The 15,473-nt window shown below is 38.6% G+C and overlaps 1 protein-coding gene across 4 annotated transcripts in view; it reads right to left on the bottom strand.

The window, feature by feature from the left end:
- SLC25A21 (solute carrier family 25 member 21) overlaps positions 1–13,234 on the bottom strand; it is a 219,170-nt gene extending 205,936 nt beyond the window's left edge. The window contains exon 1 of one of the 4 annotated variants that reach the window (XM_065753319.1): positions 12,947–13,234. In XM_065753319.1, the coding sequence (XP_065609391.1) occupies positions 12,947–13,013 (67 nt within the window). In that variant the 5' untranslated portion in view covers positions 13,014–13,234. Of the gene's footprint in view, positions 1–10,351; positions 11,220–12,946 lie in introns of those variants that run through there. The other 3 variants (XM_065753328.1, XM_065753311.1, XM_065753337.1) reach the window with 3 other exon arrangements.
- Positions 13,235–15,473: the final 2,239 nt, after the last annotated feature.

The following is a 15,473-nucleotide window of genomic DNA, read 5'->3' as shown; positions in this document are numbered from 1 at the left end:
TGGGAACTGTGCTTCTCACTCATTAAGACAACCATGTGCTGACTCAATACAAATCAGAGAGGAAAAACTCTTTGGTAAAGGGACAATAGAACCACTTCCAAAATACACCAATATCAACATGGCTTTACACATCTAAGTTGGAGCAAGGAAAATCAAGCACTGAAAAGAATTATTTTCCTTCAAGTTTGAGGATAAAAATTCTAGAACAGAACTGGGAATAATACACATTAAAAACAATGCATTCATAAAGAGTTCCAAAAATACAAGACCAGAGATTTGGTAATCTGATGCCACCAAGCAGTGGCAGAAAGTAGTAGTTTAATATGTGCTACAGAAGGCTATGCCAGTGGTAAATCAACAGAGCTTTTCTCTTTTCTCTGCAACAAAGGTGGCTTCAATTTGTTGAGGAGCAAATGTGCTTTTATATAAAGCCCTGGGGTGACCACTTCTCCAAAAGAGATTTAAGGCACTTTTCTGTGCATCACACAGCTATTTTCACTAAACACAATGCCTCTGATCCAGCAGTACCTCACAGCAGGTTGCATGTTTTAGCAGCACAGTCAGAGCTGATTGGATCTTTCAAGCTCCCTGGGTATGAGCCTGTTTTAGAAACCATTTCTTTCATCAGAGATATATACTGGGACTATGATCTGAAATAGAAATGCAATTAACTGGCTACTATAAAACTATTTTACTGCTGGATACAATTTTTTATTGTTATTAAAAGACAGCAACATTTTTTCAGAATTTTTTTTAACATGCCCCAGATCAGTTCAGATGCAAAATCAAAGTTTTGTGCAGGATTCCCAACAAATGGTTTATTAGATTGTCTTAGATTTACTGACAGTATTTTTTATTTATTTATTTATTTTTACACCAGATAGCACCTGCAGTGGAGTTAGAAGTAATTTAGGTGAGATAGGAACTTGGTTTGTACACCTCTGTGCCTCTAACACTGAGGAATGTCCATTTTCCCTGAAAGTGCACATGAAAAGTAAATGTGTTAGGGCACAGAGAATAGGGCAGTTATGCTTGAGGCTCTACTCAGCTCAAAAAAAATTAACTCTAACATCATTTTTCAGAAGATTTGGCTCTCTACCCTGGCCGCTGCATATGCAGCTACCCTCCTGTTGGATCTGCACCACTGTGTAAAAAATACAAGACCTAAACACTCAAAACAAAGCAAGAATGAAACCAGTTCTGCATATCCATGAAAAAGACTCAGAAAACAGTATTTTCTTGGTTCCTCAGTATCCTGGGCCACAAGATAATTCAAGGAGGGTCCCAGCTTCTTCCCCACTCTCAGGCCTGTTCTGAATTGCTCCATAAGCTGCAGGCACAAAATTTTGGCTTAGGCAGAGTGCAGGCAGTCTAAATTTTGCCCTTAGTCAAAACTATTTATATTACAAATCTGAATACTGCAGGGTTTACAAAACAGTTAGCAAACATAAATATAAAATATGATCAAGTTTTACAAACAGTCCAATGATAATACAAAATGTGATAGAATGATTTATCCTGTCTGAATTCAATTTCCTAACTATAGAGTTTGTAGCCAAAAATAAAGACGAATAAAACTATCCTTCTTCCAGTTGAACTGAGTAAGGTTTCAGTCCTCCTTAAGTCCACCAAAAAAGAGAATTATTAAATGTGGCTGAGTCTCCCTTTGGAGTTTTCAGTTCTTCACAGGTTTTGAAACCAAGGTTCTAGGTGCAGTTTAAACCACAAACTAACATGTAGAAAACAATGAATAAGATAGAAATGAAGACCAATTTTGAACTGAGCTTACAATAAATGAGAATCCATCTTAATTTGACTCTAAAAGATGCTACCCTCTCAGTGCACAGAATGCACACAACTCAGTCCAAGCATAACAACAGCATGCTTCTTTAGGATCCCTCTCCATTCTTAAAATCAGTTGGAAGATGCACAGATGACGACAAAAAGGACTACAACCAAGAAACCATCTCCCTCTCCTTCCTCCAGGATGATGTCTGTGCTTTTCTACAGGCTGCACGAGATTTTAACAGCACACCAGTGAATGTGTCTGATTTACTTGCAAGTGCCCATTTTTCCTGAGGCACCAGAGAAAAGATGTGATTCTTGCAAATCTCAGAACACCACCTGAAGTCTTTAGCGAAAATACTCATTAGTATAAAATGATATAGATATAACCCATAGTCAAATGCATATGCAAGTAACAGTATACTAAGTAAGAAGATCATGGATATTTAAATAGAACAGCCATTTTTAATTCCTTTTACTGTACAAATTTACATTGATATGCAGAAAAGGGAAAAGGTAGGATTGAACTACACTAACTCAAGAGTTTTTGCCTTCAGCATAATTCCAAGCATTCACTGTAGGGCCACAAGACCATGCAAATGACTAGTCCATGTAAAGTGTTATGGCAAGTCTCTGCTGATCAATGGCTTTGTAATGATTTAAAAGAACATTTATGAATGTAAAAAATCTGTGTGTGAACAGTATCTAACCAAGACACTGTGGAACTGCTTTATCCAGAAATTTTTTTTAAAGTTCATTATATACTGCCCCTTAGCTTCATGCCAAGAAGTTTGGTAAGTGAAAATTTTAGTGAATGTTTAAGGACTACCCACTCCAGTTTTATTGGCACATCTTGCTTTTTGAAAAGTTTGCAATCTCCTTGTATAAAATTTAATTTTAAATCAACTTATTTTTCCCTATTTACAAAAAGTATTTTTTCTGATGATCTTGCTGTTTATTCTTCAGCTGCCAGAAATCTTTGAATTCCAGGTAATTGCAGTGTTACAGAAGAAATGATTCTAAAAAGTACAGTTCAAATACATGGTAACTTACGCAAGGTTTTCCAAAACAATGAACATGACTTGAATTCTTATGCATATTGATATAGAAAAGGAGTACCACTGATGCACCACTTCAAAAATTGGTCATATTTTCTTTTAGTTCATGTATGAAATACCAGATACCATCCTGTTTTTTTATGCAAAACACTTAATTCACATTGATTTTTAGAAAAATATTTGCCTTTATTTTCCAGAGTTACAAGCTAAAGCTCAAATCTTTATTGAGGAAGAAAAAGAGGAACAAAATACTATTTGCTTACATAAATGGCATCACATGGGTACTCATATTCCTTTGCTAGTGTTTAATTAAATCCATATTATGCAGAACAGTTACTGTCCATGCCTAACACACTTTTTTCTGTTGCATTAATCTAACAGCAGTGAACTTTAGATAGATGAGACAGAATGAGATTTCATTTTTTAAGAGCAGGATGAGATCTCTTCTTTTACTCCCTTTGTTGTGTAGACATATGGCTTTTATGTCAGCATTCATCCAGTATCCACTCTTATAAGAAAGAAGAGCCTCCAACTACTGCAAGGCAATTTGTTTCTTCCAGGAAAGATTCTAAACTAGCAGACATTGATGAGTTGACTGAAAAACACTGCAAATGCTGCATTAATTTATCAAGGTCTGCCCAGCCCAAGGGATTTTTAGTTCTGCTGGCTACATTCATCTTCATAGTCATCCCTAATAACAGAACACTAGTTAAAAAAAAAAAAAAAAAAAAAAAAAAAAGGCTGCTCCACAGAAGTGTTCACGTGAGACCTGGGCAAAGGGTATTTTCAGTCTTCTAAGTGCCATGCACCTAATTACTGCTTTAGAGTAATTTTCGCATCAGGCTACAGAGAGTACATTCTGGCAGAAAAGTAGCAATTAGGAAGAAAAATATTTAGCAGAAACAAGATTAGTTGTACATCTATTAGTACAGTACTTCAGTTACTATTCCAGATGGCAGAATTCCAACAACTCAGTAACTTGTTTATCTAACCAAAAGCATTAACAGCAAGTGTTGCCTATACAAACTTCAAAAGACTTAAGAGAATTATTTTTATCTGTCAATTAATAAATACATTTTCAACACACCAATTTCAATAATTATGACTTGATGAAGAACATTGAAGAGCTTTTCCAAAATGTTGCTCAGTGTCACATATGGAACCATCACAACCATCTACACCATAATGTCAGCTGCAGCATGAGAAGAAATTATTACTTCAACCTTCAAAACAAGAACATGATAAAAATACTGACTACTGTTAGGTCCTATTATAATGTAATATTAGTTGAAGACTGCACACATTCTCCTGTAGTCTTTAACGAGCTATGGGGGGAGGTATAAGTGACAGGGTAAATTTATATTTGAGTCCAAGGAACATTTTTAAAAGTCTGTTCCCCATTTAACTCTCCAACTGGAAATAGTATTTTAATTTGCAAGCACATTCACAGAATCACAGAATTGCAGAGGTTGGAAGGGACCTCTAGAGATCATTGAATCCAACCCCCCTGCCAAAGCAGGCTCCCTAGACCAGGTTACGCAGTTAGACATCCAGGTGTGCCTTGAATGTCTTCAGAGAAGGAGACTCCACACTGTGCAGTCTGTGCCAGTGCTCCATCACAGCACTATGAAGAAGTTCCCATGCACATTTGTGCAGAACTTCCTATGCATCAGTTTGTGACCATTTCCCCTTGTCCTGTCGGCACACACTGCTGAGAAGAGTCCAGCCTCATCCCTTTGCATCTCACTCCTCTGATATTTATAGACATGGATCAGATCCCCTCTGAGTCTTTTTTCAAGACTGAACTGACCCAGGTGTCTCAGCCTTTTCTCATGAGAGAGGTGTTCCACAACCTTTATCATCTTTGTAGCCCTCTGCTGGACTCATACAAGGATTTCCCTGTCTTTTTTGTACTGGAGTGCCCAGAACTGGACACAGTACCCCTGTTGAGGCCTGACCAGGGCAGAGTAGAGAGGGAGAATTGCCTTCCTTGACCTGCTGGCCATGCTCTTTTTAATGTGCCCCAGGATCCCATTGGCCTTCTTGGCCACCAAGGCACACTGCTGGCTCATGGCCAGCCTCTCATCCACCAGGTCCCTCTCCTCAGAGCTCCTCTTCTTTCATAATCAGGCATTCTGTGCTTTTGAGGGTCCCTAGAAATAAAATCTTCTGAATTTTAATAACTTGTTTTTCAAATAAAGCAGTATGTTTTCAACATAAATAATTTGATGCTTTCTGCACTGCTCCACAGTCTAATATATAAGAAAAGATTTTAAGGAAAATTTAATGTAGTGTCCAAGTATAACTTCTCTTTTAACATGAGGTCATCTAAACATCTGTCTGCAATATATCCCTAGGGATTTGAATCAAAAGTCTGCTAAACATGTACAATCATTTTGAAAATAAATAACAGAACAAATTTAGTCTTGATTATGATTATCATGCATTTTAAAAGGAAATACTTATTCTAATAAGAAAAGTCTGAACTGATTTAAACTTTATGGAAATTAACCTAGAAGAGTTTCATACTCTAAATAAAACATTTTTTCCACTTAGTGTAGTCTCTAACAATATTCATTGTTTAAGATTTGCAGAAAGACAGGCCATGCACTTTTTTACTTCACTTTAGAAGCATCTAATCAATAATGCTATGTTTCTTCTTGTATTATGAATCATGATTTTGCAGAAAGGAGAAAACCCTGTTGAAAAATCAGGAAAAAGAGATTGATTTGCTTCTCTTTCCATCATCACTTTTTATGCTAAGGAATATTATGCCAGATGTAATGTATTTCATAATTATATATATATTCTTCATTACTTGAAACAAAAGACAGAAATGGCCTTTTAGATAAAGACCATTTTATTGCTCACCTAGCATTCCAGTTTTGCTATTAATTTTATTACTAACAGGTAGAATTAATAATGATTAATGAGTACAGCTTCCCCTGCTTAAATCAGTTTAAATCCATTTCCAATCCTAATTCAATTTCCGAGAAGTGAATGGAGCACTCATCAAAAAGACAAAATAGTATATTGGTACATAAGTTGTTTTTGTTCTGTAACAACAGACCATGAAATGAGTGTGAGGAGCAGGACTTTGAGGACTCTCAAAGTTCCCAAGTTCTTCCAAAAGTCTTTTTCTCTTTAAATTCATTTAAATTTGTTTGGGGAACTGTTTTTGATGAGGAACTGTTCCAAATATGAACTAGTACAGCAATCCAGGAAAAACAGTTGTTACCTAGGATATACTCATAGAAATATAAAAATTGTGCTGGGCACTGTGTTTAGAGTGTGCAGCACAAACAAGGCAACCATTCTTGTTTGCACTGTTAGCAAGTCTAACAGAACTGGAGTGTACATACATGTACAAGATCATGCTGACTCTTGTCAGCATTTATAGCAAGAAAGTCTTTTGAAATCCAGATTCTTCTAACAACTTGTAAGCAGTCTGATGCTTTGTTTTGTACTTGTCTCCACAAGGTTAAGCATGAATATATACGTCCTAGGCAAAGTCACACTGCAAACCAATCTGAAGAGAGCACACATATAAGGAAGGTATATCATCACCAACACCTAGCATTAATAACCTCATGACTCAGATCACATATTAACCTAAAAATCATGGGAACTGTCTTTAAATTGTTTGTTTTTGAAACCTTTGCAATTTATCATTCATTTTCATGCCACAACACTGACATATAGGATAAGAGCAAAGTTGAACAACCACGAATATATATTCAAAATACATACGCATCTTTAGGAAAGCTTTACTAAGTATCTTTAACTAAATGATAAGAAATAAGTATTGATAACAGAAAAATACATAAAATTCTGTCACAAAAACACTTGCAATCAGCTGTAATGGGAAGTGAATTATTTCAAGCAACAAATTTTTCCAAACTGAAGATACCAAAGCTCTCATTTTGCTTTTGAGACTGTATCTGTTTGGAGGCACCAGCTACACATTACACTTTAGCACAACAAAAGCAGCAGAAAGCCCAGGAAACTAGGATATCAAAATGAGAAATAATCCATTGACTAAGGGCTAAAAGATGACACAAAATATGCTTCCTGCCAAAACGTGTCTGATAGAGAAGGGTCCAGAGGGAAGGAGAGGGAAAAAAAAAAAAAAAAGCAAATGTTAACAGTGTCATTTAATGACTGAAAAACAGATCTAAAGTCAATTACTTCTGTATTTCCTTTCCCACTGTATAGGTTGGATTTCTCAACAGCCTTAAGACTCTTTGAGATATAACCCCATTCTCTCATCAGAACACTACTGCTATAGATAATTCAGTATTAGGTATTTCAGTCGTCAGTAACATTATATTTAAAAGTAATGAGTCCTCAGGACGAGATCTACTGTAGAAAGTACTTTCCTGCAACTACTCAGCTTTTGAATTCTGTTACTAAAGAAGCTGTTGACAAGAATTACAGAACCTGAGTACAGAAACTACTACTCTATAGTGACCGAAGTTTAACCTCCTTCTTGTAAAACTGATAGTTGAGCATCAGATTGATTACAACTTGATTACAAATAAGATTAATTAAGGTTAACAAGATAATCATTTTTCAGGAAGAGTTTTGACAGTCAGACTTGTCTTGCTTGACAAGTTCTTCCAATTTCATTGATGTGCTATCTTGAATAAGAACAAATGATTGGAAACTAACAGGAACATCCAAGGAAATGCCGCAGAAGGGAATATCACAGAAACTGAGCTACAGTTCTTAAGAAATACATATTTGCAAATATTTACACACTGCTGTAGGTCATTCTTTTAAGTATCTTGCCAATACTTGAAAGAAATTAATTTAAGCTAAAGCAGCCTGTTATGCCTCTGTCTTCACTGTTTATAAATGGGCAATGAAAGTTTGAAGAGATCTCAGCTACATCACATGAAATCTTTGGTAAAATAAAACAATAGGCAAACTCCTCTCCATGGAAATCAGCAGTTGCACATTGATTCCATTGGGCCAGAAGTTTATCCCAAGTTTTATGACATACGTGGGTAACTATCTTACCACCCCCCTTGGACCTTCATCAGTGATATAACACTCTGATTGCTATCTTCTGTAGATTCCTGTTTCGAATTCTATAACTTTAATGAAAGTCAAATTCAGTGTCACTGGCTTTTCAGTGCACGTGAAGTAAGTATTTACTGGTCATAAATTGCTATATATCTTTAAGTTTTACTTTCACAAATTATAATCCAAATTCCCATATCCTAATCTTCTCACCTGCACCAATCTCAACATATTTTTTATTCAACTTCAACCTCTGGAAATGACTTACTTAACATCTTCTTATAGTACTACACTGCCACCTCGTGGGTAATAGAGTGAATGATTAAAGATCACCGTCATTACTCCAGGCCCTGAGGGTCGGGGTTTTTTGTGAGGTGAGTCTTATGCTGTTTTTGAGATAAAACACATTGTATAGACGCTAGCAGTAGAAAATATATAGCCTTTCTCAAATCCCTGAGTCTCATATGTACAAAACTAACACATACTCAGATAATATGTCAGCCTTAATTGACTTCAGAAACAATAAAGTTTGAGCACTTGAAAACTGTATGCTTTCAAGTCAAGATATTAAGCAGCTTTAGCTTTATACTTAGCTATTCAAAACTACCTCTGAGCATTAAACGATTATTTTAGTAACATGAATGCCAAAAGTATGACTTAAAAGCAAGAAAAAAAAAAAAAAAACAGGGACGAAAACACATCATCCTAACTTAACTTCTCCAAAATAAAGGAAAAAAGAAGAAGAAGAAAAACAGAAGGGGAAAAAAAATAGCAGCAAAACAAGCAAAGCAACACCTAGGGAAAGAAAAATAAAATAGGCAATGGGAGAATTAGCCAATTTTCCTGCTAATTGAAAGTGTTTCCTGTTCTGCTTCGCTCCTTCTCCCTTTTATATAGGCCAAACAACCTCAGGTGTTTCACAGACTATGATGGCTGGAGTACCTTGCAGTGATTTTTGCCAGCTTAATACTTCTAGTGATAGGAGGACCAAACACTGCTTTTAATATTGCATTCAACACTCTAACTCTGATGATTGGTTTTCCTGTTATAGGTCTGGTTCAAAGGAGTTGTTGCAATCCAGGATAATCAACTCTGTCTACTCTTGAAATAAAACACCTCTCGGAAGAAAAGGTTTGGACTTTCAAAAGAGCTTAAGAGAATTAGACTCCCAAATCCTATTAGATTTCAGTGCTGCTGGAAACCTAACTCTTCCCAAAAAAAATCAAAGCCCAGAAGTCTAGACAGGCAGAAATCCTGCTGTTTCATGAAAATATGGAGAATGAGAGGGGAAAAAAGACCAGCTAGAGTTATTCTTACACAGAAAGTAAATACTTTTATTAAAAACAAACAAATAAACAACAACAAAAAAAAGTCCATAGAAACAACTCATTCTGATTTTCCCATATTCATCTGGTAATAGAAAGCCAATAGTTCATGATCATTATTAAATAGAATTAAGAGAATAAATACATTGAATTACAGTAGGAAAGTATTAAAAGATGAGTTAAACATTACAGATTTCAAAGACATACTCTTTTGTATTTATCACCTGCTACATGTAGCAAATAAAGCTTTCAACATTTTAGCTTCTAAATTAAAGATGATAATCATGTTTATTAGAAGGCATATGGGAGTAAGAGATGTGAACATAAGATCTCAGTTGTATTTACTTTGTATTTACATTACCTGTGGTTTTAGCTAATTGTCTCCATCTGCGGTCTTATTATCATTAAAAAAAAAAACTAAAAAAAGATTGACCATACACATATATCAAGCAGCAGCATTCTAAAGCCTTCAGGGTAGCCAAATTCAGCCACTTCACTAAGCCAGGGGTCATCTGTGCAATTGTTTAAGATGACATTTCACTGTCTCAGAATGTTTTTGCAAACGTACCTAGGTATTACACAATGTAATTTGCAATATTCAATTCCTTTTTCTACTGAAAGAGATCTGTTGATTATGCATGCAACACTATTTACCACATCGGTTTCTACCTCTTCCATACTGGCAGAAAAACCAGTGATTTTCTGATCCTTATGAAACAGAGAAATAAATTATTTTTCCCTTATCTTTAACTCTGCTTGGGCAGGGCTGCTGAAATAACTGTCATGCCTTCCTAAATATAACGCAATTCTGCAGTTACAAATTCCAAAGTTCTTCCTTTCACAATGATTTCTACAGTTTAATGTGTTTCTATTCTGTTTATTTTTTACCATTCATGCCTTAGTATACTAATTATCCACTAAAGATATGCCATCAATTCACTCTACTGAAAGGGACAAAACTTACTAAGAAAATGCCTCAATTGCATTTCAAACTCTTACTCCTCTCTATACACCAAAGCAAGCAAACAAAATCAAAGTATTCTCAATACTTCCATTCAGGAATCCAAAAGATGAGAGCAAACTGAAAATCAACAGGAAGAACATAAATCATGAAGAATATACATGAAGTAAGACTTCATATTTAAGATCTGAGTTCACCTTCAGAGCTTTCAGTCTAACATGAAGTCACACTCCAAGTTCCACAGAAGCAGATGTACCCTTTGCCATAGACATGAAGGAGGTCTGAGATCCTGTCATTCCTGAGTGTTACTGTTCAGTGGTATCAGAGTACTGATCGAGTTTATCTTTAACTCTAAAATGCCTCAAACACACAACAATATGTTTAATCTTTTCTTTCACAACACCGAGTACTTCCATTTCTCCTTACTTCAGCATGCCAGTATATTTCATTCTGTCAGGCTTGGAGACTAGGAGTCATGCTCTATTTCTTTTTCTCCTTTTCATATCTTTACCAAGTACACGAACAAGTCCTGTCATCTTCCATAAAGCTCCAAAAATCCCTTTCTTCATGTTCTGACAGCTTAGACTTATCTCCAATCATTTTCCACTTGACCTAGCAGAATTACATCTTATCAGATCCTTCTGCATCAGACATGCAGATGCTAAATAACTTCTCATTTTACGTATGCAGACATTCATTACACCCACTCTGTTGTACAGTTTGTTCTCTGACTTACCTTGCCACTTTCCTACCACTGTTTGGACAAAAATACAAAATTATGGCAACTTTCTTAAAGCTTCCTTTCTATACTCCTTTTGCTTATCTGTATGAGTTAAGATGCTCAGAACTTTTTAAACATCTATGCATCAGTTCACGTTGTGATTTTTTCCCTGTTTTCTACTATTACCAGTCTGAGGTACAGGTAGCACAGACTCCCTAGACTTGTTGTGGTATTCACACACTAGTAAATATGACAAAGGGCCTTCAAAAGCCCTGTGTCCTTCTGCAGAGGCAGCCAAAAGCAATATGAAGTGTCAGAAAGTGGTAGTGGAAAAATGAGTTCAGGCAACTGAGACCCCTAAACTCAGCAACTCACTCCTCCCATCCTTTCCCTCTTGCTTTCATTTTCACCCTGTTGGATCCACACTGTAATTTAACCACTGGACTGAAGACCTCAAAGCTATGGCCTTCCTCTTCTATCTTCTCTATAAATCACCAAGAATACCACTGAATTTCTTAGTATGTGTCATAAGTGTTAATTTTCAACTTTAATCCATTTCCCTCCAACACCTGAAAAGCCCTCAGTCATAATGCTGTTGTTATTAAAATCTAAGGAACAGTTATTGTTTACTTCAAACCCAAGGATTAGAGACTCAAGGTCAGTGATGGCATCAAGGAACACATCTGATAAGAGACTATGCAATCTGTTGCAAACACTCTAGCAGTATGCCTCTGGATTAAATCCAATAGGCTTTCCTTATTATACTTTTAAAAGTGGTAGGTGCAGATTAGTTGTCTCCTTGAAAGGAGAAGGCTCTCACCTTAAAATTTATGCTTGCCAGATAATCACTGTTTTTAGTCTATCTCTTCCCTACACCCCCTTCAAACACACTTCTGTTTTCCAATTGGAGTCCTTCTGCAGGACTCTCCCTTCAGCTCTTTTTTTTTTTTTTTTTTTTTTTTTTTTACAGTATTTTAGCACAACTGTACTTCTGCAAAGAAGAGCAACCCTTTTATAGAGACCAGGCTGCCTTCAGAGGATAGAAAGATGCTGCCTTTATCAGTCTGAATCACTCACACACAGAACTTCAACTATGGGCAAAGAAATCTGTCAACATGCAGAACATCTGCTGCCAAAACCTCTTGGTATCTCTTCAGGTTTGAAGACCCTTCAATGGGCTGGCTCTGAGTAAAACCTTTTCTCACAAGGGAAGGGGCGGGGGGGGAGTGGGGGGGGTGTACCAAGCAGAGCCTATAACACTTAGGATTTTCAAAACCACAGAAGAGCTGTGTAAACCCAGCACACAGGTAGGGCCAGGACATTACTGCTCTTTTTGTTTGTGACATCTCTTTGTCAAAGCTGAGGGCTGAACATGAAGGTCTGCAGAGTCAGGGGCACAAAGAGGAAGCACAACAACATCAAAACGATACATAAAACACAGTTTTCCTCTCTCAAGTGTAACATAACATGGTGAACAGTATGCTGACCCTGAAAGCGATACTAAAAAGCAATTAAAAACACAATGCATAGCTGAGATGCCAATAGGATTTACAAACACGCGCTTAAACAGCAGGATCTGGCGTCAGTTCTCTCCACACCTAACATAAATATTCCAGATTTATTATTTCGCAGGGGAAGCGGACTGGAGGAATGACCCGGCAACGCTTTTATTATTATACAGAGTGGTGTGAGCGGCTTTGACGTTTGTAGTTCCCAGTCCATGTAACGTAACTAACTTCCTGCAAGCCGAGAGGGACCTTTCCTACAAGCCACCGCGGGCTGAGCAGTTGAACGGCAGCCTTATCGCCCGAGGGGCTGCGGAGTGTGGTGAGGGCGATAGACCGCGGATGCCCGCTCCCGGGGTGGGGGGGCAGCACGCTTCCCGAAGTTACCGCGGCGATCCGACACCGCGACCCTCGCGACCCCCAGCGACGCCCGAGGGGCCGCCCGCCCTCCCCGCTCCCTCCGGAGGAGGAGCCGTTCCCCGCCGCCGCTCCTGCGCTGGAGCAGCGGCGCTGCGGGACGGGCTGATTCCCCGCCGAGGGCCCGCGCGAGGGAAGCGCGCACTTACCCGCCGAGCCGCCGGCGGCGATCTGGTGAGAGGCCTCCTGCAGAAAGCCGCTGGGCTGCCGAGCCATGCTGACAGCCCCGCGGAGATCGGCTTCCTAGCCGGGAATGGGACCGGGGCCGCGCGCGGTGAGGGAGGGGGGCAGAGCCGTCCCGCTGCAGCCGGGGGGGAGGCGGGAGCCGCGGTTATCTGCGGGGGGGGGGGGGGGCGCGGTACGGCCCGGGTAGTGCCGGGCCCTGCCCACTGCCCGCCGGCCCCTGCCCCCTGTCCGGCGGCCCCCGACGGCCACAGCGCGGGGTGCGGACAGCCCTCTGCACTGCTAAGAGAGCAGCCGTGCCCCGTGTCCGGTGCCACTTCGGGCCATTTACTGCTTGTGGGGGCTTGTGCCGCGCTGCACGCACTTCCTGCAGTGCCCGTCCCCGCTGGGGCTGAAATCCAGCGAAAGCCCTGTTGTTCCCTGCTGCTCTGCTTCCAGGAGGCATCGGTGTTCACACCAAATGGTGTTCACCATCTTCCTGAAGCGCAGTGTGCTTTAATAATCCTTTGGAATATGGCTGCAGCTCTTCACTGTTGAACGGACATGGGGATTTGGGGTGGACAGTGCATGTGTCATGCAAACCTGCAGGCCCATACTGGTAACTAAATGCAGCATGGCCTTGAGCACTGTGACACAGTCAACCCTCGTTCTGACAGTCCCCAGCATTATTCCTGCCAAGGCCAAACAGTGCTTTTCAGAAGATGCCAGGGTACAACACACAGGATGATGTTGGCCAAAGGCTCTTCCCCAGAGACTGTATGGGAAGGGCTTCAATACTGAAGGGGAGGACAGATCATGGATGTGGAGCACCCAAGGACTTTTACTCTCAGGGCTAGACAGTGGGCATAGATCTATATTTCACCATGTCTGTTGTTGCTATATTTTCCCTAACTAAATGAGTAGTTTTTCATAGCATTTTCTGTGGTTCCTCATAGTTTTTCCATCTTTTTCCTCTAATATTGCTGATTTTTCTTAAGCCAACAGGAGGCTTGTCCATTCAGCTCAAGCTTGCTCCTTTTCTAACAGTGAGAGGTTACATACATACAAACATGGTTCCATTGGTTTTGAGGAGAGAACAGAGCTAGCGTTGATCTCAATGACACATTTTTTGGAGTTAAGAACATAGATTTTTAGGAAAATGTTTTTTGAATAAGATTCTGATTGTTAACCAGTCATATAGGTAACTGGGAATTAATTTATTTGTTTTCTTGCTAACAGTTCTACAGTGTTAACACAGGCAAGAATATTCATTTTGAGTCAGAAATCCTTCACATTAAGTGATTCTGGAGACCATGAATCACCTTGAACTTTTTGAAATAAGGCTAGATTTGCTGGCACACCTTCAAAAGAGAAGGAAAAGAAAGGTGCTTTTTTGTTTGTTTGTTTGTTTGTTTTCCCCATTTTTTTTTTACTTCGCTCCTGGGAAAACAAAAACAATCAAAAAAGACAAAAAACACCACCACAATTTGCTGTTACCTTATAAACTCTACAGTATAAGTCTAAAGTCTCTTAAAAGCATAATTTGTAACTAGGTACATATTACGTATTCCTGAAGCACAGCTACTAAAAGCAAATGTTGGTACCCAGTTCTTTTTCTGTTAGAAAAAGGATTTGCTGTCCACTTCATTCACAGGGAAATAACCTGTGTACAAACAAAAACCCATAACAATCCATGGTGGGGTGCATTTTGAGAAGGGAGGATTCTTCAACAGCTGACAGGTGTGTTTTGTGCATAATGTTTTGAAACTGCAGTACTTTCATCCCCTTCATTCACCTTTCGGAGAATCATTTACCAAACCTTTCCAAATGTTTTCTTGTTTTGAGAAGCATTTGCAGGTACCTTAGGATTTGGAAGTCAAAGCTTAAATAAAACTTAATAAAAATATCTTTGAATAATGCTTTCATGAAGCCTGCTCCCGTAGTATTGTTCTGTTGTTTTTGTAGAAAGTTTGTAAGCGTGCTGCAATAGTTTAGCAACAAACGTTGCTAAGTCCCTAGAAGTTCCAAGGATAAAATGAAATGTAGCCTTTAATAATTTAGAACAAAGAGAAAAGGAAAGTTTTATTGCTACTGTAAAACATGACAACTTAGAAATATACCCTAAAGAGTTGAAGCAATAAAATTGAGTTACAATATTCAGTTATATATGATTTGCATGCAGCAGAAAATAATGGTTATTTGAATTCTTCAGTATATCTAAAAGCAGAGTGGGAATTGGTGTGGGGATACAGAATGACTTCCTAAAATTAAAGAACTTCTAATGTGATGACATTTAAGTAATTAAAATTTCAACTTCAGTGTCTCATTAGCATTAGCTAGTTCCCTTGGTTTTGCTCTTTGAGACTGCTGTTCAATTAAATACAGCACGATCACCTGTTCTCCAGTGTTTGGTAGCATCAAAAAGCAGATGCTGGAACATCACTGCTTCACTTGTTGCAGGGACGTAGGTCTCACTATGCAATGCTCCTTTAATACAAATAGCAAATCTGGTAT

The sequence above is a fragment of the Cyrtonyx montezumae genome, unplaced genomic scaffold, assembly GCF_038088225.1.
Source record: "Cyrtonyx montezumae isolate F1298 unplaced genomic scaffold, pur_monq_1.0 scaffold_10, whole genome shotgun sequence".
NCBI classification, from domain to species: Eukaryota; Metazoa; Chordata; class Aves; order Galliformes; family Odontophoridae; genus Cyrtonyx; species Cyrtonyx montezumae.
The sequence above is the reverse complement of the archived record's forward strand: the minus strand, read 5'-3'. Positions and strand labels throughout refer to the sequence as shown.